The 26,185-nt window shown below is 24.6% G+C and overlaps 4 protein-coding genes across 16 annotated transcripts in view; 1 reads left to right on the top strand and 3 right to left on the bottom strand.

Moving 5' to 3' along the window:
• The first annotated feature begins 1,769 nt into the window (after positions 1-1,769).
• On the top strand, positions 1,770-5,944 carry LOC126905332 (cysteine and histidine-rich protein 1 homolog). Of its 2 annotated transcripts, XM_050684932.1 has the most exons (6): positions 1,770-2,270; positions 3,502-3,740; positions 3,807-4,018; positions 4,097-4,257; positions 5,345-5,547; positions 5,618-5,944. In XM_050684932.1, the coding sequence occupies exons 1-6, from the start codon at positions 2,004-2,006 to the stop codon at positions 5,643-5,645; spliced, it is 1,110 nt and encodes a 369-aa protein (XP_050540889.1). In that variant the 5' UTR covers positions 1,770-2,003; the 3' UTR covers positions 5,646-5,944. The 2 variants fall into 2 exon arrangements, 1 of the variants encoding a protein (XP_050540889.1); XR_007703947.1 differs by lacking the exons at positions 5,345-5,547; positions 5,618-5,944 and adding an exon at positions 4,807-5,310 and having other exon boundaries at positions 4,097-4,684.
• A 591-nt stretch (positions 5,945-6,535) lies between these two features.
• Positions 6,536-13,908, bottom strand: LOC126905328 (peroxisomal multifunctional enzyme type 2-like). Of its 4 annotated transcripts, XM_050684922.1 has the most exons (16): positions 13,597-13,894; positions 13,160-13,297; positions 12,604-12,756; positions 12,398-12,542; positions 12,211-12,338; positions 12,027-12,143; positions 11,823-11,953; positions 11,633-11,756; positions 11,396-11,559; positions 11,170-11,293; positions 9,220-9,392; positions 8,808-8,984; positions 8,517-8,634; positions 7,086-7,289; positions 6,908-7,008; positions 6,536-6,843 (listed from the first exon to the last, which is right to left on the bottom strand). In XM_050684922.1, exons 1-16 carry the CDS (start codon positions 13,649-13,651, stop codon positions 6,730-6,732), a joined length of 2,166 nt encoding a protein of 721 aa, XP_050540879.1. In that variant the 5' UTR covers positions 13,652-13,894; the 3' UTR covers positions 6,536-6,729. The 4 variants fall into 4 exon arrangements, 3 of the variants coding, with proteins under 3 accessions (XP_050540879.1, XP_050540881.1, XP_050540880.1); XR_007703945.1 differs by lacking the exons at positions 6,536-6,843; positions 6,908-7,008 and having other exon boundaries at positions 7,101-7,289; positions 8,434-8,634; positions 13,597-13,908; XM_050684924.1 differs by lacking the exons at positions 8,517-8,634; positions 8,808-8,984; positions 9,220-9,392; ... (8 more) ...; positions 13,160-13,297; positions 13,597-13,894 and adding an exon at positions 8,434-8,451.
• A 1,699-nt stretch (positions 13,909-15,607) lies between these two features.
• Positions 15,608-17,055, bottom strand: LOC126905335 (N-acylneuraminate cytidylyltransferase). 2 transcript variants are annotated; one of them, XM_050684937.1, is made up of 5 exons: positions 16,793-17,055; positions 16,416-16,540; positions 16,038-16,340; positions 15,838-15,976; positions 15,608-15,768 (listed from the first exon to the last, which is right to left on the bottom strand). In XM_050684937.1, the coding sequence occupies exons 1-5, from the start codon at positions 16,930-16,932 to the stop codon at positions 15,717-15,719; spliced, it is 759 nt and encodes a 252-aa protein (XP_050540894.1). In that variant the 5' UTR covers positions 16,933-17,055; the 3' UTR covers positions 15,608-15,716. The 2 variants fall into 2 exon arrangements, with proteins under 2 accessions (XP_050540894.1, XP_050540893.1); XM_050684936.1 differs by having other exon boundaries at positions 15,608-15,773; positions 16,793-17,053.
• A 100-nt stretch (positions 17,056-17,155) lies between these two features.
• Positions 17,156-26,185, bottom strand: part of LOC126905327 (lethal(2) giant larvae protein) — a 21,208-nt gene continuing 12,178 nt past the window's right edge. For 4 of the 8 annotated variants that reach the window (XM_050684918.1, XM_050684916.1, XM_050684915.1 and 1 more), the window contains 8 exons: positions 25,388-25,741; positions 25,042-25,322; positions 24,538-24,755; positions 23,576-23,781; positions 23,407-23,518; positions 21,510-21,673; positions 21,289-21,344; positions 17,156-18,554 (listed from right to left, as the gene is read on the bottom strand). In XM_050684918.1, coding sequence (XP_050540875.1) covers positions 18,498-18,554; positions 21,289-21,344; positions 21,510-21,673; positions 23,407-23,518; positions 23,576-23,781; positions 24,538-24,755; positions 25,042-25,322; positions 25,388-25,741 — 1,448 coding nt within the window. In that variant the 3' untranslated portion in view covers positions 17,156-18,497. Of the gene's footprint in view, positions 18,555-19,778; positions 19,884-21,288; positions 21,345-21,509; positions 21,674-23,406; positions 23,519-23,575; positions 23,782-24,537; positions 24,756-25,041; positions 25,323-25,387; positions 25,742-26,185 lie in introns of all 8 variants that reach the window. The other 4 variants (XR_007703943.1, XM_050684919.1, XR_007703944.1 and 1 more) reach the window with 4 other exon arrangements.

Raw genomic sequence — 26,185 nt, 5'->3', positions numbered from 1 at the left:
TTCTTTTAATGTTAGCCACTCAATATCCCCTAAAATAATAATTATATTAAGAAAATTATTTTTCTTATATTTTAGGGCTATACAATTTTTCAAAATCATAGTTTTAGACAGCTAAATAAATGAGTTTCAAACCACTGTAGGTTATACTCCTCCTCCAGCCTTGGTGTAAAAATGTTAATTATTTTTGAAATACATATTAGTCCAAAAGTTGTTATTGACCAGTCATTGTTTTAAGTAGATCATTTTTTATTTTATAAACTAATTAAATGTGTGTGTTGCCATTTAAAAAAATAATGTTGACACCATTATAAGATATAAAGAGTAATAATTACTTTTTTAATTATTAAAAATGTAATTAATAACTGGTAAATCAAAAAATATATGATACTAAAAAATATCAAAAATAATTTTCTCAACATAATTATTATCTTTTTATAATATATATATAATTTATTTGAATCTGCGTTTACCATAAATTAAATTATTATCAACTCTCTTCTTTTAAGCACATCTATTAAATTTTAATTGGTAACAAATGGTCAATTATTAAAGAAATTCGCAAATTAAGGTGTATTGGAACCGTAGATACGGACATTTTCAGAAAACTACAATAAATTTCCTTGAATACTTATAAATTACAAAAAAGTTTTGAAAAAATATCACTTTATTCAAGATGGACCTTATGAACTGCCTTCCATTAATCCAAGCTTGCACATTTGAGATTATTTGAAGACGTATTTAAGAATTGAAAGAAGAAACTAATGTTTTTTCAGATATATTTTTGTTAAAATATAAACGCTTTATGATAAAATTATTGCATTTTTTATTACTCTAAAATTTAAAAGCACATTAGGTGTAAATTGTAAATACATTCACGGTATTTTAAAGATTACTACATCCAAGGCTTCTATATACGTCTCTGGAATAATTAGAAAAATAAAATAAATTAGCTGCATGACCATTTTAATTTTTTAGGGAAATGGGAAATATTCTATCATTTATGTCAATAAGAATTAAAATTAAACTTCTAGAGAATATTATATATTAATGAAATATAAATTAAAAAAGAAAACATTAATCAAAAGTTGACAACTCAAGACAGGGGCAATTTCTTTTTATGATTATTTTAAAGGAATGAAACTAAATTAATAATTGAGACGCTTATAAGAATAAGGGCCCTAAACAAATGTTCACTTTTTTTTTTTCAGGAGACAAAAAAACTTATTTAATAAATAAATTATTTTCACCACTTTAGAATCTTTATTCTATTTAAAATTAATTATTTCTTTTGATAGAATTTTTAGATCGGTCAATTGTTTTTGTAAGTGCTCAATTATTCAGGGTTTTTTTTATTTAATATCTAAGTATAAAATTGATATTTTCATATTATGTATTTAATAATTAGATACAAAAATAAAAAAAATTGGCGAACAGCCATCCATAGTGCATATTCAGTCAAAACATTTTATGCATTTTACTCCTCATTTTTAGCTCCCCTACTTTTTAAATAATACTCTAGTGGAACGTGAAACTACCACAAATATAACGATTATTACACTAAGAGGAAAAGAATTGCCCGTAATGGTATTCACCACTACAGTCTTTGTTGTCAATCAATAATTTACAGACCGCATTGTACAACACATATACGGCCTTAATATACCACTCCTTCCCCACCTATAGTTATGCACACGTCATCCGACCGTCCTTGGGCAGCGCAACCGAACAGCTGATTCACTGCCCCACAGTCGAATAACTGGATAAGTATTTTTTATTACGGCGCAGTTGTTTTGTGCTTTTGCACGTCGTGTCTTGTAAACATTGCGTATCTGTATATTTATTAATATTAGATTATAATATTAATTAAATTTTCTTCATTTTTAAACGTAGAATTTGCTCTTATTTAGTAGTCAACGTCACAGCGTTTTAGCACAAAATTAAGTGAAATTTCTGTATGCCTTTGTCAAAATACTTAAATTCTAGTTTAAGTGGGAACGTTCGTTATGTCTGACGGTGAAGGATCAGCACAGTTGGCGACTGTGGAAACAGGACAAGTCGAATTGGAGCAGCAACAGAATATGAATATTACCAAGGATGATGATGAACCTAATCCAAAAAAATTGAAACTGTCTAGCAGTAATGCTGGAAACGGCGGAGGAACTGATGGCAGGCCCGTACAACAGGCTGGTTCGGATAAGTTAGAACATAGGTTGGGTGGCATATTATGCTGTGCAGTGTGCTTAGACCTCCCCCGATCAGCTATTTATCAAGTAAGTTTATAATTTAATGATACTAGATTTTATAAACGCATGCTTTCTATTTCGGTCATTACTGTTATTGTTCAATCCGCTGTTCGTATATACAAAACAATCACAGCTGACTGGGTCAATGACTTTAATTGCGCGGAAATTTCGATCGTTTTTGTACATTTATCATGTTTTATGAATAATTTCGATGTTTTTTTATTTGAGTCGTATAAATTATTTATATTATATTTATTTTATATCTCGATTTTATTATATATTACTCCAACTACTAATATAAATAGACAAATGCACTTTAGTTCCCACACAATTTTTTCGATTAATTTTTTTAAACTGATTATGAATATGCAAAAATAGTTAAAGATTATAGCATATAACGCTATATTAAAGTGCATATACATTAAAATACCATTCAGAGTGATGGATCAGACTTGTTAGGTCACTGTATCTTTCAATCTAACGAGTAATTATGTTGGATTAGGCTAGAGTTTCTTCTGGGAGTTTGGGGGTGTGAGCCCCTTTCACGACAGTTTCAGAAGTATTTCAGTCAATACCAAAGCCAGCAGACATATGGGACTTCAAAATTTGTTTTAATTAATAATATTTGTTTGAAAAATCACAAAAAATAATCCAATGTCTTCCATTAGTTTAAAAAAAATTATATTTATATAATATAATTAGTCTTTATACTTCCCACTTAATCGCCTTACTTATTGCTAACTTAAAAAATGTTGAATGAAAATATTGTTAAGGAAATAAAATATTTTATAGTAGATACTAAAGAGTGCAGCTAATAATTAAGGATTCATATGGATAAAAAAAATTTAAAAAATTGGATAACATCTTCATTATGAGATTTTTGTGTGTAAAAAAAAAATATTTAGTTGAGTAGCATTCATAAATTCAACTAGATAAATACTGAACAATTATTCATATAATCTAACCTTTTTTGGACCTTTTTTTTCCAATCATTAAAATTGCCTAATAGAAAGTTAAATAATATAAATTTCCAATTTTTTGGTATATTTTTGTTTACTTTAGCGGAAGAGTTCAGATTCTGATATCTGTAATTAAAAAATTGCAAAATTGAACATTTATAAAACTAATAGTAGCTGAAAATTATTCTTATATAGTTTAAATGATTGTTATAGTAAGTTTATGAACACTTTCTAAAACTAGGATATTCCTAAAATATTTTATTGTTACAATTTTTTACCCATAAGTTATTTGTTGATAGTGTACAAATGGCCATTTAATGTGTGCTGGATGTTTTGCTCACTTATTAGCTGATGCAAGATTACGGGATGAAATGGCTACATGTCCAAACTGTAGAGTTGACATAGCAAAAAACACAGCAACACGTAATCTTGCTGTTGAAAAAGCTGTCAGTGAATTGCCAGCAGAGTGTCAATTCTGCGCTAAGGAATTTCCTCGCAATACTTTACATCATCATGAACAACAACTTTGCTCTGAAAGGTAAGTTAATATTTGTTCATAGATTTGAAATTACTCATAACAGTAATTTAAATCTATGTTTTTTAGACCAGTAAAATGTGGATACAGTAAAATAGGTTGTCCATGGCGTGGCCCAAGTCATGAAGCATCCGAACATGAAAAAGTTTGCCCTCATCCATCTGCTTCTGGTAAAGATGTTATGTCTGCTTTAGAAGCAATTGATCAAAAATTTCAAGAAGAAAAACTCTTATATGATACGATTTTTGATTTAATGAGTTTTGAAAAAATTACATTTAATGGTAAAATAAATCAAGCAAATTTAAATTAATTAAACTTTTTGAAATCTAATTAAATTAAATTAATTATGTTGCTATTAGATCTGCAATTGAAACCTTATAGAACAGAAGAATTTGTGCATAAATTGTATTATGAAACTGCCAGATTTTCAGCATTCAATTTTCAGTGGGTTGTGAAAACACGGATTAACAATATGCAAAGAGATCCAGCACTTAGTGTAGATCGTCATATGTCTTATCAGGTAAATTATACATGGTAATTATTTTACAAACAATAAACCTTAATAAATATAATATTGAATCCTTGAATAATGCTATGTAATTATTGATTGACATTTAAATTTTAATACTTATTATTTTATAGTGAAAAATGGTAAGTTTTGTGTAGTTATAAAATAAAGTTTTTGAATTTTAATTTCTTTTATCTAATATGAATCATAATTTGCGTAAAACTCAACCACAAATGTCCATGTGCGTGTCCATCCTTTTAGCGTTAGGTAACAAACAACTTTGGAATTCACTCAATACCATACTCTTGTAATTTTCAATCTAAACAAATACAAAAACAACTGGGATAATGCGAACATTGTGTTGCTAGACAAGACTATATTTAATTTAAAACATGTTCCAATGTCAAGATACATCATCATATTCTTCTACAACTTCATGGTATGGACACTCAATTCAATCTATCGCTGAATCTGGCACATACACAACAAAATCATTTTGCCATCTATAAAATATATTTATTTTTTTGTTTTTGCCTGTTTCTCTTCTTATGCCATATCCAGACAAATTAATCATTACTGCTGAAGAAACAACAACTGATCATTGAAATAGAGATGGCCAATTTGGATCAAACCAATGGAATTAATTGTATAAACATTTTTGTTTTTTTCTTCATTTATAAAGTAAAAAATTTATGGATTAATTTCACGTTAGGCTATTTTGTATTATAATATTTTAAATATTGTATTTTTTTTTCTTTTATTTAATAAATTTTTATAATAAATAATAGTTAAGAATATATTGGTAAGTTTAAAAGAGTAAGTTGGTTGAATAAAGCTTATTTTAATTGTGTACTGGTAAGTCTAACCTGTTATAAATTAAAAGCACTGATAATAATTTGGGTTGAGTTTTTATTTTTCAGGTTCAATTGGATTTATATGATAATAATTTATAATTTGTCACTTATATTTACAAGATTATTTTAGGACATTAGTTTTACTGTCTCATTATTCTAATGAATAATTTTTTTTTTTTATTCATTCCTCCATTTCCTTTGCACAATGAATTGTCTCATGGCCGTGCTTGCAATATGATAAACAGTTAATATTGAAAACAAAATCAGCTACACCAATGACTGTCCATTATTTAGTGGTTAAAGGGCCCTTTGGAGATATGAAGGTCAACCCAAAAATTTATAAATTTGAATTCAATGAAAACGAAACAGAAACACAGTTTGTAACATTACCTTTGCCAGATTCAGCTGAATGCAATCGGTTATTGGCTGCTAAAACCATTAATATTAGGTAAGTAATAATTAATTAATGTAAAATTATATTTTTAATTTTCTTATTAATATTAAACAATATTTTTCAGATTGATCATGTTTTTGGTTTCTAAGTAACTGGCTAAACTGTACAAATAGTTTAATATATATTTAAAAATTATCTATCACTGTTTCCATGTTATTATTTTAATATTTTTCATTATTTATTTAGTTGTAGATATATCAAGCTTTTCTTTATGACTAATTATGTTTAGGCTAATTTTTTTGAAAGTTTTAGAGTTTATTTTAATTTTGTTTTATTGTTGACATCATTCCTTTATTCCACTTTGCCCTAAAGCACATTTATCTTCCTTAACGTATTGTATTTTATTAATATTTTATTGGACATAAATAAAGTAATATGATATTCTAGTTTATTTATTTGTGTATTATTATTTAGATTTTTTAAATTATATAAATTATCTTATACATCAACTTTTGAATACCATGTTATTCTTTATAAAGTTGATATTCTAAAAGATACACTAATGACAAATTTTTATTTCTTCTTTATCTAAAATATTAGTTTTTTAGAGATTCTTCATAAAAATAGAAATTAATTACACAATAATACTTCCCACAGAATTCATATATAAACTCATGGTACCAATTATACATTTTTAAAATATACATATAATTTTAGAAGATTTTCTTAATTTATTCATAAATTATTGAAAATATAAAAGCGAGTGTAAGTAGAATTATAAGGCAACATGCATCTTAAATATTGACATGAAATTTCAGAATAATTTAGTCTACTACATTTGTTAAAAAGTATTATCATTATTAATTTAATCCATTTTTTTTAAGTCAATAAAATCTATGTTTTCCTATTATAAACTATTTGATAAAAATAATCTTATTTAATTTAGTAAGGTACTATCTTTAAATCATACTACTTGCAATTACTTACACTTGAATAATCAATACTAAATTAAATTAAGTGTAACCCAAATGAAAATTAAACATTATTACATAGCACATGTTTATTACAAAATATCCCATACATATATATAAATAATAACAAAAACTTAAAAATATTATAAAAAGTATAAATAAGTCATAATAACATTAATAATTCATGTAACTAAAACCAGATACCTTAACCCTCAATTTAATTTGATCCGATAAATCACAATAATTTTTTTAACAATCATAATATTTACAATTTTGCTTCAGTATTTAGAGCTTTTAGTTTTTGAGCTAACATGATATTTCCCTTTACTTTTAATTTTCCTTTCATAAATGCCATTTGAGGATTTAATTTTCCAAGAGCCTTTGAACAAAACAAAATGATTATTTTTAAATAAAGAATTTTGTGAAAAATAAAAATAAATTACCAAATCAATCATATCTGTATCATCAATGGTTAATGTTGTATCTGCTTTAACTCCTTTTTCGGGTTCTCCTTTGTATATTTTTCCTTTTTTTAGATCAGCAGCTACAATATAATAAAAAAAATTATTAATGAAATTAATGACTATCAAACTAAAAATTTTTAATTTAATAATAACCTACTCCAAGATCTGACAGTTTTTCCATCTTTTGTAATGTAATACAAGAATATACCATTAATAGTTTTAACTAAACTAGGATTCAAATCTATACGTTCTTGCATTCCTTGAAATACTGCATCACTAAGTACCTCATCTCTAGTATCAGCACATAACACTAGGTGTGCTTCAGATGGAATATTAACTTTGTGTAATTCCATGTAAGCGCCTAGAATAAAAATACAAAAGTAATAAGATTCTATAATAAAATAATCTCACTAAAAAGGTTAACAAAATATAAAAATATTTAAACATCAAATAACATAAAAAAGATTTTCTGTATATTTAATGACTAAAATTCATTATTATTTTATTAATTATTAGAAAATACATTATTTTAAAGCATTAATTACTATTTTTTACTAAGAGAAAATAATTCAGCCCTAAATTATATTTTATAAATTTATAATCATTTAATATAATTGTAGTTAGGTTTTTTATGAAAAAATAATAAAGAATTTTTGAAATTCATAAGATTTAAAACATCTAATTTTTGAATGAGTTACTACAAATAATTGTACCTTGTAAAAATAATATCAACATAGAAAAGAATACTACTTATGATAATAAATAATGTTACTATTATTAAAGATAAAATAATATAAAATTGTAATAACATCATAAATTGTTTTTTTTTTACTTAACATTTTTTAAACTTTATGATTAGCACTTATATAAACATTTATCTTCATTTGATAATAATAATATGATAATATTATTCAAAATAGTTTAAAGGTCAATTTTCGAGTAATATACATTATTATTAATTCAACACAATAAATAATTACACTGTACAACTAATAATAAAAAATTGTCTGTGCCAATATGTTTGTAGTAATGAATGGAATTTAAACAAATCTACCCTGGATTTTTCAAAATGATTCTAATTTTTCAAATAATTGCTAATTAAAAACATGTGTAGTGGGTTAAACTTGAAATATAGATATCAAATTTTGGTAGTACCTCTTAAAGTTTTAAATAGGGTTTTTTGAAAAAATAATTTTTTTCTGGTTTAACAATAAATTAATTACCTAATTATCTGATTTTCACTAATTAATGAATATCTCAAAAACTAGTATTAATCTGAAAAATCTAGGGTCAGATTCAAAAACAATGTTAAAATTCCATTCAGAATCTATTATCATATTGTTTAGCACAAATGTGTTGTGTAGTGTTATTATTATACTAAATATCTTAGAAAGTTATTAAAAACCTGAATAAATGTTAACAAAATACAATAATTTTATTATATTTTATACATTTTCTATAGTACAATAGTAGTGTTATACTAATAAATAAATAAAATATATTACATTCTTCTAATATAGACCACGAATATCATTCAATTTCATTAATAATAAGCTGAGTTTAATAATTTATGATTGATTATACTAACCTGAGAGAACAATATTGTTAGTTTCTTTAACAGTTGTAATGAAATGAATACGGTTCCCTTCCCTCCACATTGATGTACACAATGTTTGACCTGGTATAACTGGTTTACTGAATCTTACCTGGAAGGCAAAGTAATAATGTTAAAGCATTTATTAAAGAAGGAGTAAACTATAAAGTTTATAAAAATTATAGCAAGAATTAGCTAATAGCAACACAAATTTCATTAAATACATATACATAAATTTATGTTAATATCAGTAATGAATGATAACAAAATAATTGATATATTTACCTTCAGTGCTTTAAATTGTTTTGGATCATTATTAGCATATTGTTTTAATATATGTCGAACTGATACTCCTAAAGTAGCTAATCCATGTAAAATAGGTTGTTGATAGCCAGCAACAGTTGCAAAAGATGGATCTATGTGTAATGGATTTAAATCGCCAGATAATCTATAAATTGCTGCCTATAACATAATGTAAATAAACAAAACTAAAAAAATTCTAAAATATAATAATAATGATTAACATAACAAGTAGCAAATTAAAAATGAAAAAAACAAAAAAAATTTTAGCTTAAAAAAAATAAAAATATACATAGGAATGCTTCACTTATTTTAGAAATTATTTATAATATAATATCTTGATAATAACTACTAGGAATTTTATTATTGATTAAATTCTAAAATTATTTTAATTTACTTGATCGACAGAAGTTTTTTCAACAACTGTGGAATCTGGTATTCGATTAGGTTCATCAACCACTGGTACAATTACTGATGAAGCACGTTTACCACCAAAACCACCAGCTGATAATACAAATGTACATATTTGAGTTGTTGCAATTAATTCCCCAAATTCATCATATGTTTTTCCTAAAATTCAGATAAAAACAGATAAGATAATTTAAAAATTAAATATTACAAGAATATATAGATATAATAGTTTCTATACTAATTTCCAACAAAATATTTGTTGGTGTACCATATAATAGTTATAATAGTTGCATTAATTTATATAACTATTGTTCATAAAATACCACAAAAAAAAAATTTGGATTTTTATAAAAAATAAAGGGTACTATAAAGGAACTATTAGTATATTTTTTTGTGAAAGTAAAATTTCATTTTTTTTCCCCTAAAAAGTATTTTGTATAACATTTATCTTTCAATTGATGAAGAATTGAACCCGCCCAACTAATTTTTCTACCATCATAATTTTATATTTTTATACTTGTTCATTAAATGTTATTTTCTTACCAATGGTAGATACAAAATATATACCAAGGAGAAATCATTGAAGTTAAATTTCATTATGCCCTCTCCTTTAATAAATACTAAAATTACCTAAAATATCCAATACTACATTTTTTAATTTTAGAGGGAATATTTCTTATGACTATTCTTATGTTTGTACCTGCTCCTGGATTTAACAAAAAAAGAAGCAAAATTTGTAGTTTTAGCTTCGATGCAAAGCTGAGAAGGGGTATTAGTTTTAGTATGATGTGTGTCTTTTTTTTTTTTTGTACCTGTTACCACTTTTTCTCAGCTCTTATTGAACCGATTTCTTTTAAATAATATGTCAAAATATCACAAATCGTATCTAATCAAAGACATTACCCTCAACATTTTTTAAAATATTCCGCGTTCCCGTAAATGGAGAAAATATCTAAAAAAATTACAAATTTAAAAATTGCTAATTTTTGACATTGTTCAATTTTTTTTACTTAAAACTGCCATAAAATTTTTAAAATGACCAAATCAATATAATTTTTTTTTTTACCTATTATTTGGTATAATTTTTTTATAAATCTGAACCTTGACCCTCTCACAGGGGGGGGGATTTGAAATGACAACTTTTTGACAAAAATTTACTTTTGAAAGTGTTCCGGAAAGTCTAACACTTTTATATATATCTTAAATTAAATCTAATGTACTATAATTTATTATGGAAAAAAAAATTTCGGATTTTATTTTGTCTTCACGTTGAAAATAGTTACCAAATGTTATTTTGGTGTGAAAATTCTCGATATTATATTTTACATTTTTAACTTTATAATGCTATAACTTATTGAAAAGTTTATGGACCAATACAATTTTTTTATGGGAAATAATATTTATATCCCTCTTTCATTCGACATACTTTTTTTTTTAAATAACACCATTTCTCTTTATATATTTATATATTATAAATATATTCAAATATTACACTTATAAATCATAAAACTTGTAATAAGGATATAAATAAGGAGATAAGAGATCATGTAGCTTTTGGAATAATATATCAATTTTTTAAAATTGAACACTATCTAAAGATTTGCAATGAAGAGTTTTTTATGATAGTGATTTTAATTACTGTTAGATATCATTATACTTGACCTAACTATGCCATGTCACCATTATGCTTCAACCTCCTTATATTGGGTTATTTATTTTATATAAATCGAAGAAATATTTTGCCCAACAAATGTCATTACTTTAAGACTAAAAATTATAAAAATATAATAACAATGGAAATATTAAAAATAAAAACAATTATATCACCTATATAATTATGCTAAAATAGACTTATTTTTAAAAACTTCTATCATATAGGTCTAAACAATTATATCTTATATAGAAAGAAATCTTAGAAAGTTAAAATATTTATTACCGTCAACAACAATAACTGCATTTTTGCCTTTATCTAAAACATCAGAAATATTTATTTTAGATACCAACTTTCCATCTACAGGCATAGGTTTATGGAGCTCTAAATATTGTTCACCATGTAATACCTAATCAATATAAATTTTAAAAAGCAATGAAATGTGTGAATTAATAAATTTTAGTAATGTAATAGAATGAAACATTTTCAGTGTTGTATGATAATTTAGTACCTGTGATAAATCAAATTCTTTACCAGGTATTGCATTTGTCACAATATCACTACTCATTGTAGCCATTAAGCTTGGCAAAATTGCATATGAAGGTAATACTGAAAAATCTTCATGTGATTCATATAAGTATTTTAAGTCACTTTCTTCTCTTACAGAAGCCCCAACTAAGAAAAATTTTAGAACATTATTTTGAAAATAAATAAAAAAATATTATAAATAATAGTTCTATAAACTTGCCACCAATTGCATACAATATAGAGTCTCTATTTGTAAAACAAAATACACTATTTGTATCATCCATTGATTGTTGAGAGCCAAATTTAATATTATCTAATACAGTTAATAGAGTCGAAGAAGCCTCCTAAAGTATTTTTGTAACATTTTTTAATGAAAACATATATAAAAAAATAAAATTTCACAAGCATACTTCAATAGATTCTAATCTTGTAGCCTGGGACATATCAGTCAATTGACACCAGACATCTCGAACATTTTCTGGAAATACTGTATCTGTAATTCTATGTCTCAACAAAGATCCTTTTCCTCTAACCAAATGACCTTCAACAGTTTTATTGTATTAAGTATTTTAAAATGACATATAATAAAAATAATAAATTATATGATAATTTACATTTTGTAGCCCATCCTGCTGCTGATTCAATAATAGATCCATTTTCTGTACAGTCTTCATGGCAAAGCCATACAACAACCGGTGCTATAAGTTCAGGTTTTAACTCAGCAAAAAAATCTATAAAAAAAATAATTCAACTTTTACAAAGAGTTATAAAATACTTTAAGAAATTAAAAATAGTAACCTGGGGGTAATATATCTTCAGTAAGGCGAGAAGCTGCTGTTGGTACAATAACATTGCAATTTATATTATTTTTACGACCTTCAATTGAAATTGTATTACATAGACCAACTAAGCCCAATTTTGCAGCTCTTAATAACACATATAAAAATAATAATAATTATATAATTTTGTATATAAAATTTCTTACGAATAATTGGCCTGTCCAAAATTTCCATAAAGACCAGAATTAGAACTAGTGAAAATAACTCGACCATAATTTTGTTTACGGAAATGGGGCCATGCAGCTTGAGTAACTTTAAATGCACCTTTCAGATGAACATCATGAACCAAATCTGGTATAATTTTAAATATGTTTCAGTATTTTTAAAAATATATTTAAGTAATATTACTTACTCCAATCTGAATCACTTATTCGAGCAAATGACTTATCCCTCAAAATTCCCGCATTGTTTACAATAACATCAATACGTCCATAATTATCGAGCGCTGTTTGCACTAATTTATCACCATCAACTACAGAATTATAATCAGGTACAGCTTTGCCGCCTATGTATAAAAAGGAATGTAAATGTTTGAAAAAACTTTATTATTTTAAAACTGCTAACATCAAGATTTTATTTTATAAGCTAGGTACAGCAATCAAAGTAGGGGATATGAAGAGATGGCATCCCTTTACTTTCTTTAATTTACAATTTTCACCCCTCCAAATTTTGTACAAAATAATACACCCCTTTAATATTGTATTACATACATTAAACTTATCTATATGTATATATATTTAACAATTGCAAAGTATCATAGGAGACAACAAAAATGAAGGACATCTCACCACTTATTTTGAACCATATCAACCATTAACTAGGTATCAATTATAAAATATTTAATAATACCACAAATTAATATTATTTCATTAAAGGAGACCCATTAAATATTTAGACAATCAATTTACCATTAACAATAATTTCAGATACAACTGTATCAGCAGCTTTAGTACTACTTCCATCACCTGATCGACTACCACCAAGATCATTCACAACAACAGATGCTCCTCGTTTGGCAAATAATAATGCATATGCTCTACCTAAACCTAAATAAAAGTTATTATTATTATAAATATTTAAGTTAGTGTTTTTGTTTATTATTTTAGTAGGTATAAATTTACTATAGTAAAAATAATTATTCTTATTATCCTCAGTTACACTTTCTTTTTATGAAATAAATTTTTTTTAATTTTATTTTTTTATAAATTTTATTATTTTTATATCAATCTCTGAACTCTAAAAATAAATATTAAAGCTTGTGAATTTTTTATAAACTTAAAAAAGAAAATGAAACTCATTCAATTATTAAATAAAAAAAACATGAATAATAATACGGATTATATACCTGCTCCAGCACCTGTAACAATTACAACTCGTCCATCAAATCTTAATTCATTCATTTTATTCGTAGAAAATGAACTAAATAATAAGATATTTAGATTTCGAATGAATAATTTTTTTTTAAGTAAATGTCTAATTAATATATGATTAAATGTAAAAAAAAGTATTTATATACTATATTTCAGACTATCGAGAAATGTTTGAAGTGTATGAGTTAATACGAGTGACGAATAATTAATTAAAAATAGAACTGATAATAATTTGGTTGTAATAATTAACAATCAATCCTCAATACTATCAAAGATGAAGCTGTCTTATAAAATTATAAGAAATTATATTTACATTGATAGAGATTATTAAGGTGTACGTAGCTACATGAAAAAATTTATTATCAATATCTTTTTGATAATAGTTAAATGTTTAATACATTTATATATATATATATACATTTTTTTTTTAATGTTGGTCTATTCTAGAATTTGATTGCTGTTATGTAATTAGTATTAATTATGCATACATGAATGGTTAACCTGTAACTTAATGTTAACAAGTTTTTATTGTCACTCAATATTACTATGTAAATAATTCTTTCGTCGTCTGAGGAAAATTCTCAAAAGCCTTCCAATCTAAAATTCGATCCATTCCGTATTCTTAGTTTGTTTTAAATAAATTATAATTATGGAACAGATATATGCATTTATACATTTTTAATTGGCTACTTTAAAGAGATCCAAGTTTGTGTAACTTAATTGTAGGAATATATAATTGTATAGAAATAATTTTCGTTATAGGAGGGCTTTAGTAATAAGCGTTTTACTCGAAACAAACTTGAAATACGTTGAGAAACATCAAAAGTTAGAGTACATAACCTAAAACCCAACCAGGATTTAACATCCCAACAACTCCAACTCCTGATGAGATGCCAGCAAAAATTCCTAAATGTTGTAAATAATCCCCACTCATACACCCAACACCATATAGTAGTCCAAAACTCAATTCTCGCAGATTAAAATTTCGCTTTTGATACATGCAAAAAGATTAACCTAGTTATGAAATATTGATTTTGATATTTTCCTTAGAAATAATTTTGAATTTCAAGGTCACACTTGTACTCGTTTGTATAGCTATTTAAAGTTTTGATTTTAGACAATATTTTAGACTAAATAAAACAAATATAATTTAAAAAAAATATACAAAAATTATATTTAATATAATTTGTATGATCAGATATGTTGATTCTATTATTAGTTTCTGAATAAATCATACAAAAAATGTATTATTTTTTTAAATATTTAGAAAAAGTAAGGAGCAAGGTAGTGTTAAGTAACATTCTATTATTATCATAACACACAGATAAAAATTCTTCTATGCATCATGCTCATCTATTACTAAAAATTATAACAACATAAAAAATAATAGTACAAAACTAGTTATCGACTATTTAAAATTTTATTTAGGATAGTTTTTATTAAATAATAATAATAATAATAATAGGTTTTCATTTAATTTTCGAAAGTTACCTAAAATCTTCTCTTAGGATTATTATTATTTTTTTCAATAAACTTTATATTTATAATGGTTAAAAAAAAAAATATTAAATTTTAATTAATACGTTTTTTAATAAATCACACTGTATGTATAAAATGAGTGATATTTAGAGAGACATGATTATCCTAATGAACGTACATAGTTTTAAGAAAAAGATACATAATAAGTAATAATTAAAAATGGCATAAATAATTTTTGACATGGTTATGTATCAGTAAATTTTTTGATCAGGCAATACACATATAATATGACATCGGTGACACTGCAATCAAGAAATTTAAGTCCAAAATAAGTTAATTATATTTTTATTGTTAAGGTGTACATTTATGTGTGTACAATATATGGACACATGTACATTGTACAGAAGTCATGTATATTGTGATCAATAACCACGTAAATGTTAGATATTTAGCTAAACGCGTTAGTTAATATATCAACATTTAAAAATAAAAAAAAAAACACAGTCGTGATCATCAAATTGTTATGTATATATTTATAAAATATACAATAACTTAATTTATAGTTGAATTTTTAGGTTTATCAATTAATGATGCTAAATAACGAGCTATTTTAAGATCAAATTCTGTATCTATTTCCAAACTTCTTTCTGGGGGTATAACAACAACACCTATCCTACAAATAATAATTATATAACTTTTATTTATTAATTTTTGATAAATTTTATGATGATTCTTACTTTCCACCTTGTAGTCGATTTTGAACAATAAGATTTCTGTGTACAAAATAAAACATTCCATTTTCTACATATTCGCCTCCCCAATCTTGTCTTCTTGGTCTTTTAGTGACATCAAAATTAATAGCATGTAAATGTCCATCTAATTATAATGTCTAAATTTAATTTAAGCTGTACAAAGTGGAAACAAACAATAATCTTACTTGAGTCTAGTGTCCACCTTAATTTATGACTTCGTGAGACTGAGAATACAGATTCAAATTTTTGCTGTACAGTCATTTTGTAGGCTTTTTCTAAGTAACTTGTACTTAAAAAAGGTGAGGTACACTGAATAATAGCAAAAATATTAATTTTCGGATGATACATACTGAATTCTTTTACTGCACTTAATGAGGTCGCTTCATCTGAAGCAGTTTGTGAATTACGATAAAAAACTTTAGCCTTTCCTAATTCGGCTTCAGCTGCAATATCATTGTCGTCAGTTGATACCCAAATATCATGAAATACTATATTAACAAATTTTTATTATGTAATAATACCTGTTAAGTTAAATGTTTCTATTAAATAAAATTAAAATTTACATCCAAAGTCGTGAACTGTATCTAATGTTCTTCGTAAGAGTGAAACATTTTGTATTTCCACAAGGTTCTTTTTCAATATTCCTTTACTACCACCTCGAGCAAGTATTAAAGCTGTTACATGTGGTCTATAAATTAAATTTTTGAGTCCGATTTACTATTTTTAAAACTTTACAAGTATAAAAAATATTCTGACATAACAATAAATTTTAAAAAAATTGTAATATTTAATTAGAATTTTTTTTTTTATAAAATCTATTAAATTATTCAAAAATTTCAATTGTATTATAAATTAGTTAACTTGAAAAACAAATATTAAATAACTAAATGTTTTTTATAAGACAAAAATCGTCATATAGTTTATATTATATTATGCATACTTATAATTATTTAAGTAGTTTTGTTCATATGTTATATGGCTCCATAACATATATATTGGTACCATAAATAGAACTATACTAACTAACAGCACAAGTAGTTGTGAAAAAACAGTTATTATATGGTGGTTCCCTAAAGTCATACTATTTTTAATTTAAAAATATTAACTCATCTTAATAATAATATTGTTTGATTTTGAAAAAAGTTAACTCCAAGTTATTGCTCCACCACAGTGTAAAAGCTTAGTTATCAATTCATTCACAGTAAGAGTACAGCAGCATAGTATTGACCCATAAAAGTAAAGCTTCTGAGTGGTTACCATGGTAATAGTATAGAGTATATGGATTGTTCAAAAATGAATATAATTTAGTAAAAAGGTTAAAAATAACTTTATTAAATTATAATTGATGTTTAAAAAATATATTGGTTACATAATTTGAATTAAGATACAAAAATAATATTATGTAAATATAATTAATATTTAAGTATTTAACTTATAAGTACTAACCATCACCTTCAACATTTGATTCTTCAAACATTTGATATTTAGGTTAATTTTGAGTGGATTTTTTTATTATTTAACTAAAATTAAAATTATTATACAAATACAAATCTAAATAATATTTACAAAATTAGTTATTGTAAAATATACACAGCATAATAAATAAATAATTTGTATATAAATAAATAAGTAAAAATCCATAATAATAAAATTCACGATTTTAGTGGTAAATAGGTTTGAATCATAAAATGACTGGAACCTAGTGCATATTATAATATACAATGTTACAACTAATATTAATTAAACATTGGAGTAATAATTATAAAATGTATAATCATATTAAAAAGAATTGACTAATATAAATAAATATGTGTGTGTGTGTGTGTGTGTGTATATATATATATACACATACAATATACAAATTGAAGAAAAACATTTAGTTGAAAAGAGATCTTTTTATAAAATTCAATTAACATAATGTCTTTTAACTTTAGGTACATAATTTTTACAAAAAATTAATACTGTTAAGTATAAAAATATAACACTAATAAACAAATTTTTAACTCTTTTATAAATGGAATGTCTTTGAAGAAAATATTCTAATAGTTAAGAAAACAAAACAATATAATTATTTTAACTGGAGATTATTACATTATCAGTTTAAAATTGTTTGCTTAATTATCACATAATTTACAATTTGTTGTTTTGTATTAGTTACAAATGGGCAAAAATATTTTAAAACAAAATTAATATTTTATTAAAAATTACAAAATTAAAAAGCGGTGGGGATTTTAAAAATACTAATACTAATGAAAAATATTATATAATTGTAAAAATAATTCAAGTCTATAAAATTATATTATGTTAAGGCCTTGGCACTGATTTTAAAAAAGCTCTTCAATCAAATTTAAGATGATGATACATAACAATAATTATTAATTATAATTAATATGATAGAACTAAACAAATGATTTATAATACTTTCCAAATATTTGTAAAATATTACAGGTCTATTACCTGAATAACCAGGTACAACTGTAACAATATACACATTTTGAGTCATATTAATATTACATTTTTGTTAGTAGTTAATAACTAGATGTTAAAAATTAGTTCAACTTTGTTAATCATATTGGTTGAATTGTATGGCATGGATTTAAAATATAAATATTTGGTCATATGTGCATACTTCATTGACTATCACATTATGCAACTGTTTCTACTTCAAGATCCTCCATTAGAGCTAATGGTGCTCTATTAATCTATAACAATTTATAATTTAAAAGATTAAAAAAATGTTTCAATAAAATATTTATTTAATTAAAAAAAAAAAAAAAACAAATAGGAACACTATATCATTAGTTTTAAAGCATAATGAAAAACATTAAATGAATATTTGTAAGTTTTGGGCCAATTTGTAAACCAATATTATAATACTAGCCTATATCAGTTATTGGTTTTTTTTTCAATAGAATAATTGAACCGAAATTGTAACAAAAATTATATCAACTAATCAAATATTAAAATAGAATATAATAAATATCTAAATTTCAATCAATTTTATTTATTAAAATTATACATATTCATATATCTGATCATTTTTTCTTGTATGGTTTATATAACACTAGTATTTATTTATTCAATTACTATGAGCATGGTGTGGTGCAATGGATTATTTAGTAGCTATATAAGCTTCGAATTTCAGCTGCGCTGTTTGCTATTGGTTTATAGATGGATGACCATACAGGACTTTTAACAGTGACACACACCTTGCCATCATACTGGTTCTTACCGCCATAATAAGGTTGTGTCGAGTTAAAAGTCAATGTAAAATACAAATCATTAAGGCAAAGACGATCCCAAATAGTTGGGATAGAGACTATGGTCATAATGTTTTATTAAATTACTATATTCATTATAATATAAATTAAATTGTTATTATTGTATATAAAATTTGTAATTCTTTATTATTACCAATAAAAATAAATTAATGTTCCTAGGACCAATGATATAATTCTGGAGTTTAATTTTAATCTTCCCTCTTAGCACAAGCAAGGGAAACATCAGATCAATAAAAAAATATATATGTTAAATGTGATCATGTTATTAAGGTAGTAAAATATTTGTGGCGATTCCGAATGAAAATTACCCTGATGATGTGGATAGTTTTCCTAGTTCCTAGGGTTACCTGGTAACATCATATAAAGCTAATCATCTTATTTTAATATACATAGTTTCATACTCAAGAATATTGTAATCTGATTTTATTAATATTTTGGTCAGTTATTTTTTCTTGCATAGTTGGGAAATTTTATTTTATGTACACAAAAATGGTAATGAAACTCATTAAGTTAAAAAAAAAAAAAAAGTTAAGAAATTTTTTTTATTTAAGATTGACAAGCTGACAGGATACTAAGAAATGAATGATGCAAACAACTCAAGCAAAATAATTAACTAAGCCAAACAGATATTCTCCAGAAACTTACACCTAATGAATAGATCTCTACACAAAACTTCCAAGAAAATCTGATACTAATAAAACTCTGTATCCCATAACATCAGTCAGTTTTTTTTGAAAACTCATTTGTACACTGTATATAAATAAAATTATATAAATAAATTAAAATGTGTTCAAGAATAATTACTCCTTTAATAAGAAGGATCACATGATTGTTTTTAATCATATATTTATAACTATAATATACAATTTACAAGATGTTCATATTTTAAAAAACTCAAAAGCTCATAATAAATATAACAACTTATTACTGTTATATAAAGCGATTTGAGAGAACTGATAATCATTGTTTGTAATTTGGCAGCATATATAACAGTGGTTTCAAAGATGTTGAAATCCCATACTTTACTTTTACCTTTACTTCTTCTACCTTAAAGGAGTAAAATAGATGAATTTTAAGTTTTAGTATGCTAGAATACATTACAAAAATATGAACCCTGTGGCTTTATAAAAACTATTGGCTTGTAAATTATTAAAATAAAGTTTTTTTTCATTTAAAAAGGATATAAGGAAAATATACTCAATATCATCAAACTACTTCTATGTTATCAAGGAATTAAAAAAACAAAATAACACATTATTTTAGCTTATAATCATTTAAGTTACTATTTTGACCCTTTTACATGTTTTCTGCTTTTTTAAAGACATTTACTAATGTTTTTTAGTCAATTTTAACAATAGTCTTAAAATAACATTACTTCATCAAATTAAATACTAAATAGATATTTTTATTTAAAATTGATGACTCAGCTAAATTAAAGTACACATACTAAAAGTTTTTTATGGTAGATTTACTAATTTATTTATTTATAATAGATTAGTAATTTATTTTGAATCAACTTTTATTTAAGATATTACATTAGTTAAACATAAAGATATTAAAAAAGACTATTACACAATTTTTTTTAATCAACTCGATTAAATTAATTTACAAATTCAAAAAAATGACATAATGTTAATAAAATTTAATGTCATAAATAATTGAATCTGACAAAAAATAAAACATAGAACTAGCTAACACTTTTCTGATTTTTTTATATTTAAGAGAGCTTTTTATTTGATTCATTAGAAACAACCAATTTTTGTTCAATTAGAAATAATAAGGTATATCTAAAATATTGTTATTAAATTGTATCATTGGATTCCACTATAGAAATCACAAGCCTTATAAATAGCTCTAGAACTTATACACACTAACAATAAAATTTAGAAATTAAAATTATGACTCACAGCTTTCTATAAAAATAATAGTATTATTAATTTTCCTACACCAATAATTTACTAAAAAATTTTTTAAACAGATGAGTACTTTTTTGGTGGCGTAACTAGCAAGGCAAAATATAGCAAAAGAGTATTATCGGCATGCACATAGATGCACAGACAAGTTAAGAAAATTTCTTATATATGTAACAAAATTATTATTGGAAAAATAATAGTAAAAATATTAGCTGTTAGAGTCATATTTTTAGTTGGCTAACCTCAAAATTTGTTTGTGCCGATGAATCATCTTCTATAATTAAACTTGTGTGTATATCTAACAAACGAAAATAAAACTATTTAGAAACTAATATTTTACTTAAAATCAGTTTAAAAACCAAAGCAAAATTATTGTAGCTGTTGAAAAAGTTAATTTTAGAATTATATACTTATTATAAATTGATATATTAAAGAATTTAGTATTTTCACTAAAATTACTCACTGTTAATAGAAATTGAATCATTAACAGTCACTACAGTAGAATTTGATGTTTTAATTGGAGTATCATTAGTAGAAGAAACTTCATGTTTTATAACAATATGTTTATGATGGATGTTACTTTCAGTGTTGTTAAAAGTCGATGTCAAATTTAAGTTTGAATTGGAACTAGAAATAAAATAAACATAAGTTTTTAAATAATAGAATACAATTTTTCTTTAACATCATCATATTGAAAAATTATTCAATATTGTAATAAATATCACTAGAATTGAGTACATAAGTTTTATTAAAATTATGTCTTTTAATAAGTTTATGTAAGTTTTATTATAATTATATAAATTTCAAGACAAAAATAAAATAATAAGGAATACTCTAAATGAGTCATCTAGTTATAAAAGGACATAAATCTAAAAAAATAACACATATTTAAAATATATAAACTTAACCCTTTTATAATTCTAAGTGATAAAGTTTTTTTTTTTTTTTATCTCATTGTGAGTAATTTATCAGTAAAGTAGTATAAATCAAATTTTTGTATCAAAAAATCTGATGTATGTATTTTTTACAATAAAAAAAATACCTCTTCATAACATGGTGTGGTAATTAAATAACAAGAACTTTTTATTTATGTGGCAATGGATCATACTGAGATAGTCAAAATTCCAAAATTATAAAATACTAATGTTTTTACAACTATCTACTAGTGATATACAAACTATTCGATTTTTATGCCGTATTGAACTTGGGGAGTCTGGTTCAGTTTGAAAATTATTCTTAAAATTAAAAAAAACAAATCAACTTTTCCATAGTAAATTGGTTTGAAAATCAAACTAGTATAATTTTAGGATAATACTTATTTCTTTTTTTTTGACTGGGTGTTAATTTTTGTACAAGAACTCATTCCATTTAATTATACTGACTTATGAAATTACACAATGTTATTAAATGGTTGTGAAAAAATCTTAACCTTAATGTGTCTATTCATCCATATTCTGTAACAGTTTTCGACTTAGAAAAAGAAAAGCATTGTACTTTCCTACAATATTTTCTTTTACATATACTGGCTTTTTTGTGGGCTACCCTAGAACAGCTGTTAGGCATTATTTTAGGGTATTATATGCCGTCTATAAAAAACTCACACTATTGTGTTTCAGCCCGAAACGAATACCTTGAATGTGGTCTATTGCCTGGACTGTACCACATGGTCCCTGCAACCCAAATTTAACCAAACACAAACTAGTAAACTTCCTTTCATGAAAACCCTATTAAATGTAATCATAATGGAAACTTTAGAGATATTTAAAGAGTGTTAATATGTGTTCTGGCCACAGCTATCTAATAAGAAATAGATAACGGTGAGTAGTAACTAGAGTAGATAATCGTGGTTCTACTGAACCTTATGTTCGATAATTTCAATGGTTATTTCCAAAAATGAAAGAAGTGCTGAAATAATTTTATCTGATTTGAAGATATTTATTGTCAAGGTAAGGGTGAAATAAAAATTCTTGTTTTAATTGCCACATATCATGCAAACATCCAATATAAAGTTTTGGGTCTCATTACTAAACTTTAAAATTTGACCAAAAAAAATTATCTTTAAATAACAATTAAAAGAAAATGTCATTAAAACATAACTTAGGTCCTCTAAGAGATTAAGTCAAGGTATTAGGTGACTATCTCTTTTAGGGATTTTTTAAATGTATTGAATAAAAGCATGATTGTGTCAAAAAAGGTTTTTTATCATACTTCTTAAATAATTCTATACCATTTAATTCATGTTTCCAGTTTTTTATGCATAAATGCATATTATTTTGAACTTTTAAAGTGAATATAAATCTGTACACAATAGTGAAGTTAATCTTAGAAAAATGTATACTCAGTTATTATGTTTTACTCACTTAGCTAAGTGGTCCTTAATCGAATCTATAGTTATATCTCCAACAGAAAGGTCATTACTATTGTTTAGTTGAAAATTATTATCTCCATTTTCTTTTGAACTTTCCAAACATCCTATATAAAAATAAATAAATTAATAACAAAACTGATAATATATCTAAACAAACCAACCATTAATTTTTTGAATGTTTTCATCATGATAATCATTAACAGGCGTAGTTGATCGACTATCAGATATTCTATTTCTTCCTGGTAAATTTAATGTACAGTCTACTTGGGTTACAATATTTGCAGAAACAGAAATTCTTTGAAATTCACTGCTTGAGTGCAAGTACAAAGCTTCACCATAATTAGTAAATGTTAGGCTTGAAATACCGCTAAAAAGTAAGAAATTAATAAATTATTATTGAAATAATTAGGAATACTCCGAGTATTATATAGTTTTACCAGAATCAAAAGATTTGATGCAAAAAGGAGTAGCACAAAATTTTCTATTTTTTAAGAGAAATATTAACAAATTTTTATACATCCATATAACACACAATGACGATATATAATTTATTTCAGGGATTCAATCCCTGTTTTATATAAAATCAAATTATATAGAAAATAATGGAGTGGAGATCTTCATGTTCAAAATCCTCATTCATTTTTATCTATTCCTCTGATTTAATTAATATGATATCACTAGTGTAATTTTATTGATACACAAAAATAAGTTATTTAATTTTATAGGAACTATTTTTTACCATGAGAAAAATATATATTTATACATTTTATTTTTCTTTTAGGTTGTAAAAAAATGTGTTAATAGGCATTAAACTAATGCCAGGTTTACACAAACAAGCTATTAGTAGTACTGTTTTAAACACCAATGAAATTGGAATTCTCCATATAGAATCACATATAAATTTTTTAGATGCAATTATTGCACTTGCATGCCAATACATATTTCTACCAGCGGATTAATATTTACTATCTGGTCAATTAGTAATGGTGTCTATAAAAGTATGTTTATGTAAGCCTGGTATTATAGGTCAGATATTTATTTGTATTTTATGTATACAAAATTTTTTTACAGTACAATCAGTATTCATTACATAAGTATTAAAAAAATATCAAAGTGTAATTACTTAATATCTTCTCGGCGAATTACAGCAGCTTGTATTTGTCTTTTAAGATCAGGTACACTAAGAACAATTACTTCGCCTAAGTTAGTTAAACACAATAAACAATTTTCAACATAATCTTTAGTTTTGAAAAAAGCTATAGAAATTTTTCGAACACGAGCACCTTCAGCCGCAGTTAACTTGAGCTTACACACAGGTTTTAAATTAGGCAATGAAAATATCTAAAGCAATAGAAAAATTATGTAAGTGTCAACTCAAAAGCTGATGTCAATTTTAGCAATTTTTCAAGAGAGTAAAAATAAGTTTTAAATTTCAATGACATCATCAAATTAACATAATTGAAGTACAAAAAATCATACCTTACCTTTAAAATAGTCACATTATTATTTAAATAGATACAGATAACACATTTTTTTACATATAACATGATTAATACAAAAAACATAATTTTGTGTCTTATCACTTAACGGCTGCCATATAAAAAAATAAAACACTAATTTATAGTACCTTAAACTGTTCTTCTGAGGTGATTATTACTTTATGTGGACCACATATATCTAAAGGTTTAGTAGAAGAGTAATTTTCTAACAATTCTGTAACTGAACGATTTTCTGAATCTACTACTGTTATTCCAATTACAGGAGCACGATGCTTTAATTGAATTTCTTTCCCTAGTTGCGAAGTAACTCTTCTTTCCTTACGTTTATCATTAGGAGGAATACTAATGGTAAATATATACACAGATCCATTATTGGTACCGGCCCAGATAGTTGGTGTAATATGAGAAGCTACAATTAAAGAAAAAAATATATACATATTGATTAAAAATGTTAAATAGTGTTATTAATTGAACCTGTGACAATGAAAGTTTTAGCAAAACTCAAACATCGAACCATGCTTCCTTGGCAATCATCAACAGATCTAGCTTCAATTGCTCTTTCAACTGGTCTTGCTTCCATAGGAGATGTTGGTAAAGTACTAATAAAATTTTGTATTTTATGTGCAAAGTTAATGTAATGAATGATTTTTAATTTAATAAGAATTACCAACCCTTCACGTTTTTTATCAGGTGTAATACTACCAGATTTTTTATCATTTGAGATTCGTGTAGAATTTCTACCTTTCCTAAGTCTACGAAATGATTCACGTAACGATTTTTTGAATGATTTTCTTCTAGATATTGGAACATCTCCAGCAGTTGACAAATCTAAAAAAAATTGTTCACTTTTATTAAACTATAAAAAATAAAAAATCAGAACATGTTATGAGAATGTGCGGATGAAGTGAAAATTTTTTCAGAGTCATTCAAATGATAGAATATTAGGTTTATATTTGAATAAAATAAAAATATACACCGAAAAATGTTGTTAAAAATTGAAATTAATATAACTTGCTTAAATTTTCTTATTCTATTGTCACAAAAGACATAATGGGCTTATGATAACTGAAATAACTAATGTAAAGTTTTTATGCACATCCGAAATTATTTGAAATTAAGTTTTTTATTGAATTTTAAATAATATAATTTTAATTTTCGAAAATAGAGGGATAAATTATTAAATGATTCAATACTTACTATTATTTATTAATAAAATTATAAAAAAATAGTATTTAATTTTACTTGCATGAATATATATTATTAATTAAACTT

This window comes from Daktulosphaira vitifoliae, unplaced genomic scaffold, assembly GCF_025091365.1.
Source record: "Daktulosphaira vitifoliae isolate Bord-2020 unplaced genomic scaffold, ASM2509136v1 Scaffold_4, whole genome shotgun sequence".
In the NCBI taxonomy this organism is placed as follows: Eukaryota; Metazoa; Arthropoda; class Insecta; order Hemiptera; family Phylloxeridae; genus Daktulosphaira; species Daktulosphaira vitifoliae.
Note: the sequence above shows the minus strand (reverse complement) of the source record. Positions and strands in the feature narration are given on the sequence as shown.

What these genes read in the sequence shown, in the direction of transcription:
- LOC126905335 (XM_050684936.1), bottom strand. Translation starts at nt 16,932, where the DNA reads ATGACTTTAGGGAACCACCATATAATAACTGTTTTTTCACAACTACTT. An exon ending in AACTACTTAAATAATTATAA is followed by an intron (nt 16,541 to 16,792) that starts GTATGCATAATA and finishes TTTAATTTATAG; the next exon opens with ACCACATGTAACAGCTTTAA. An exon ending in AATCGACTACAAGGTGGAAA is followed by an intron (nt 15,774 to 15,837) that starts GTAAGAATCATC and finishes TATTATTTGTAG; the next exon opens with GATAGGTGTTGTTGTTATAC.
- LOC126905332 (XM_050684932.1), top strand. Translation starts at nt 2,004, where the DNA reads ATGTCTGACGGTGAAGGATCAGCACAGTTGGCGACTGTGGAAACAGGA. An exon ending in ATCGTCATATGTCTTATCAG is followed by an intron (nt 4,258 to 5,344) that starts GTAAATTATACA and finishes TATGATAAACAG; the next exon opens with TTAATATTGAAAACAAAATC. An exon ending in GCTAAAACCATTAATATTAG is followed by an intron (nt 5,548 to 5,617) that starts GTAAGTAATAAT and finishes AATATTTTTCAG; the next exon opens with ATTGATCATGTTTTTGGTTT.
- LOC126905328 (XM_050684922.1), bottom strand. Translation starts at nt 13,651, where the DNA reads ATGAATGAATTAAGATTTGATGGACGAGTTGTAATTGTTACAGGTGCT. An exon ending in TTTGGACAGGCCAATTATTC is followed by an intron (nt 12,339 to 12,397) that starts GTAAGAAATTTT and finishes TGTGTTATTAAG; the next exon opens with AGCTGCAAAATTGGGCTTAG. An exon ending in CAAGATTAGAATCTATTGAA is followed by an intron (nt 11,757 to 11,822) that starts GTATGCTTGTGA and finishes AAAATACTTTAG; the next exon opens with GAGGCTTCTTCGACTCTATT.